We start from the raw sequence: 4,662 nt of genomic DNA on the forward strand, positions 1-4,662 counted from the left end.
TGATGGCCGAGTGGCCGTTTGCTTACCGTAATTACCATATGTAAGTGGTCACGCACAGAGGGGATTGTCGGGAAAGAGATGGCTGTTTGAGGAAGCTCCCATTTACCGTATTACCGTAACATTTCAACAAAACAACATAACACAACACCACCGTTGTTTATTTTTACAGTGCACACAGTGTCCGCGGTGTGGTGAAAAGAGGGCAAGAGAGGAAATTAAAACAGAAGTGGATTTATAGTTAGAAAGAGTGCTAAAAAAGAGAGATTTTATTTGTATTTTTTTTTTTTTTTTCTGAAAAAATCCATAGATAAGACGCACCGTTATATAAGCCGCAGGGGCCAAAAAACGGGAAAAAAGCCGCGGCTTATAGTCCGGAATTTACGGTAATTAAAAAATTTTTTTTTTTTTTTTTTTTTTTTCAAGCAGGGCTCCCGAGTGTGGCCCATAACTGTCTGTAGTGCAACTTCAGTCCACCTGATAGCGATAATACACCTCTAAGCTGGTATTGTCAACCAGCAATGATACTGAATAAAAAGAAGCAGGACACCTGTGTAACAAACACCCTGTATTTATTTCTCATAACTATTCAGCTCAACTTTTCTTCTAAACATCAAAATAATAAATGAAATAAGACTTCTGCCTATAGTGCAACTTGAGAAAAAGGCTAATAAAAACACAAGCAGTGCAATCAGAATGGATTGGCTTACAGCTGAGCTGCCTTATAAACTTCAAAACTCACAAATTCACACAATATAGGGCCTAGGCATGGGTCGGTTTGAACATTTTGAAACCGGTTCGATATTCCCCAAAAAAACGTATCAAAGCGGCTGCAGTTGGTGGCGATAATGCACCTCTAAGCTGGTATGCTGCCAACCAGCACGAACACTGAATACAAATAAGCAGAACCTTTTAACTGTAACAACACACTGTTTTTATTTCTCATAACTATTCAGCTTAACTTTTCTTCAAACATCAACATAATAAACAAAATAAGACTTTTGCCTACTAGTGCAACTTGAGAAGAGGCTAATACGAACAATAGTGCAATCAGAATGGACTGGCAAAAAAAAAAAAAAAAAATTTTTTTTTTTTTTTTTTTAGGTTTTTTCGGTTTGCACGTGATCAAACCGGTTTGGGCTCGTATACCGAACCGAACCGGTAAAACCGGAAATCAACCCATGCCTACCCCCCCCATAATTGTGTGTGTCTGAGTGTCTTCTTGCTAATATATAATAGGTTGTGTTCAGTGACACAGCTAACTCAACACTCCATGCACTGTAAACATGGGAGTGAAGGTCACAGGTCACTGTGTCCTGTGGCTTTTCATGCGCTCTGACTAATGCTTCTGCATATCTTAAGGCACAGCGGTGACATGCCATTTGTCATGTCAGTGTGTCATGCAGTGGTAGTCACTGTAGCTGTCACCATCATGCATCTACGCCACGTCTAACCCCGCAGAGTATTCTGTAGCTGTCACCATCATGCATCTACGCCACGTCTCTAACCCCGCAGAGTATTGTGACAGAAGATTAACCCCGCAGAGTATTGTGACAGAAAATGAATGTGTCTCAAATGACCCGTAGCCAGATCAGTCTTTGTGCCTTCAAATGGCTGGAAAAATGGAGACTAGGTTCAAGGTTCAAGGTTCAAGTTTATTTGTCTCCCTTGGGAGAAATTTGTCTTGGAGACAGAGATCCAAGCTGCGTACAGACATTTAACACAGACAGATACATCAGACACAAAAACACAAGACAAAATTGCATACACCCTTATGCATTTCAAGTCCCTTAGGAAGGAGCATCTAGTTATCGTTAAGTAGCTTAATTGAGAGAGGGAGAAAGGAGTGTTTATATCTATTGTATTTACACTTTGGAATTCTATACCTTCTACCGGACCTCATGAGCACATATTCTGGGTTCAGTACATGCAAAGGGTCAGAAATAATGTTCCAAGCTTGTCTGACAGCTTCCTGGTCAAAAATGGCTTGGAGGGTGATCGGGGGGCTAGACATGCCCATGATCTTCCCGGCCGTTTTTGCAAGCCTTAGAATTTGGGATTTAAATTTGACCGTCAGGTTGCCAAACCTGACGGTCATACCATACCATATCTCAGGATCGATTCTATGCTGGCCTTGTAGACTAAAGTTGATATTGTCTTTCTCAAAGCATGTGTATATGTATATGTATATGTATGTATATGTATATGTATATGAATATGTATATGAATATGTATATGAATATGTATATGTATATGTATATGTATATGTATATGTATATGTATATGTACTGTATATGTATATGTATATGTATATGTGTATATATGTACATGTGTATATAGTATCAATGTGCTCTACAAATTAATCTTGGGCTCACATCAAATTATGTCTGCACAGTTTTTCCTCATTTCAACATGGGTTACACAACATGATTATCACAAAACACCCTGAGTTCTTAATCTGTCTAATAAAGTCGTGGTATAAATTAAGGCTGCAACTAACGATTATTTTCATTATCGATTAATCTGTCGATAATCTTCTCCACTAATGGATTCGTTTGGTGTATAAAATGGTGAAAATGTATTTCCCCAAAGCCCAAGATGACGTCCTCAAATTGTTTGTTTTTTCCACAATGCAAAGATAGTCAGTTTACTGTCATAGAAGACTAGAAACAAGAAAATACAGCTGGAACGAGAGAATTTCAGTATTTTCTTTTCTTAATTTTTTTTGTCTAAACGATGAATCGATTATAAAACTAGTTCGAAGACGAATCGATTGATTGACAAATCATTGCAGCTGAGCTCTAGTATAAATGATGGGTGGCCTAGGCTTCTCCATAAGTATGTGATTATATGAACTACTGTATGTCCGTCTGTCGCACAGATCCGTCTGGAGCCGCAGAGCCTGGCCAGGAAGAGAGTCTGGAACAAGAAGTACCCCGTCTGCATTGAGCTGGCTAAGCAGGACGACTTCATGTCCAAGGCCCAGGGCGAGAGGGCTGAAGCTGGGGAGGAGAGGGCGGCCGGAGTGTGTGAGAAGCTGGACAGAACGGACAAGTTGGAGAAGGTTGAAGGAGTGGGAGCAGGAGCAGGAGAGGAACCCAAGAGACCGGCTTCGGGAGGCGCGGATCTGACAATCTACCTGTTTGGGAGGACGGGTCGGGAGAAGGAGGAGTGGTTCCGCAGGTTTCTGCTGGCGTCGCGGTTCAAGTCAGAGGGGAGGAGTGGCAGTCTGCCTGGCATCTGCAAGAGTGGTGAGCGCGACACTCAGCCATAAGCAGTCCATCCCAATCGCCAGAATAAGACGTTGGCATTTCATATGGCTGAAAGCCAGGATATAACGAAAAAAAACGCCAGAAAATACGTTTGTAAAACGTGGCATTGCTACTATCTCAATGTCAATTTGAAACAAAACGCTGGTTAATTTGAAAACCTCCAACGTTAACCAAATAATACAACTTTGATTATGTTTAGACAAATACAACAACTTGGTTAGGTTTAGGCAACTACAGACACTTGTATTGGTCAAGGTTAGCGTTATGGTTTGGGTTGGGGTTAAAACTAAAACTAAAAACATGTGCTTCGCCCGGGACTTGAACTGGTGCTCTCTCACTTGTAACGCCGCGGCCAGACTACAGCGACGTTTGTCACGTGTAGACGCCTGCCGTTGCCTGCTGATCGCTTGGTGCTTGCAGCTTGATTGGCTGTCTTGCTGTATTTTGTCTTCAATTGGTCGATTTCAAATGGCCCCTCCTCTCGCTGCTGCCGTCCGCCGCTCGATGCCTTGCAAAGCATGCTGGGATACCTGGCTACGCGTTCCAATACAAAGTGAATGGGCAGCAGCGACAGCCTGCGTCAAACGTGTGTGCAAGTGTGGCCGCACCGTAAGACGGTTGCGCCGATCCCACATCGACACCCTTAGGTGCACTTCAGACATACCTCAACATGAGACAATCATGAACGTGAATATAATAGATATAATATAATCTACTAATATTCACATATCTAGACATGTGATATGGAACATATGGTTCAGAAATGTTCCTATACTATATTACATTTGCCTGGATTCCACAAATGTACAATGCTGACGTTTTATTCTGCCGACTGGTGTGCAGTCCGCACCTAAACACACACAAACTCACACATACATGCACATGTCTCTCTCTCACTCTCTCTCTCTCTCTCTCTCTCTCTCTCTCTCTATATGTCTCTGTCTCTTGTCTATCTCTCTTCCTCACTCGCCCCCCCTTCACACACACCCACGGACACAATCTTACGCACACATTCACACAGACAGTAACACATCACGACTCACAGACAGTGTGACTAACCATTCTCTCTGGAGTATGTCACTGCAGACAGCCATCAGATCTGTGCATAAGCCCCAGTTTAGGGACTGCCAATCCAACTGAGCCAACAGATGAGTGTGAATGGATCAGAAGGATTACATGCATTTGAGACGCAGCATATTATAGCATTGGCCTCCACTGTGAGCTGTAAAGCCTGCGAGTGAAGGAGGAAACACTGTTATTGTGTGTCCGTCTCCGCGGTCATGCCCGGCGGATACAGGCCAGTGCAGGGTGGATATAGGATTACTGCAAAAATGATTTCCAGTATCAAGTTATTCTGTAGAGATACATAACAATGATGCTGAATATGATTACT

General features: G+C 42.3%; 1 protein-coding gene across 1 annotated transcript in view; it reads left to right on the plus strand.

Moving 5' to 3' along the window:
• tex2 (testis expressed 2) overlaps positions 1–4,662 on the plus strand; it is a 52,515-nt gene that overhangs the window by 25,610 nt on the left and 22,243 nt on the right. Inside the window, exons 5-6 of the mRNA XM_083649920.1 lie at positions 2,879–3,248; positions 3,626–3,636. Of these exons, the coding sequence (XP_083506046.1) occupies positions 2,879–3,248; positions 3,626–3,636 (381 nt within the window). The remainder of the gene's footprint in view (positions 1–2,878; positions 3,249–3,625; positions 3,637–4,662) is intronic.

Source organism: Poromitra crassiceps, assembly GCF_964638095.1.
Source record: "Poromitra crassiceps genome assembly, chromosome: 13".
NCBI lineage: Eukaryota > Metazoa > Chordata > Actinopteri > Beryciformes > Melamphaidae > Poromitra > Poromitra crassiceps.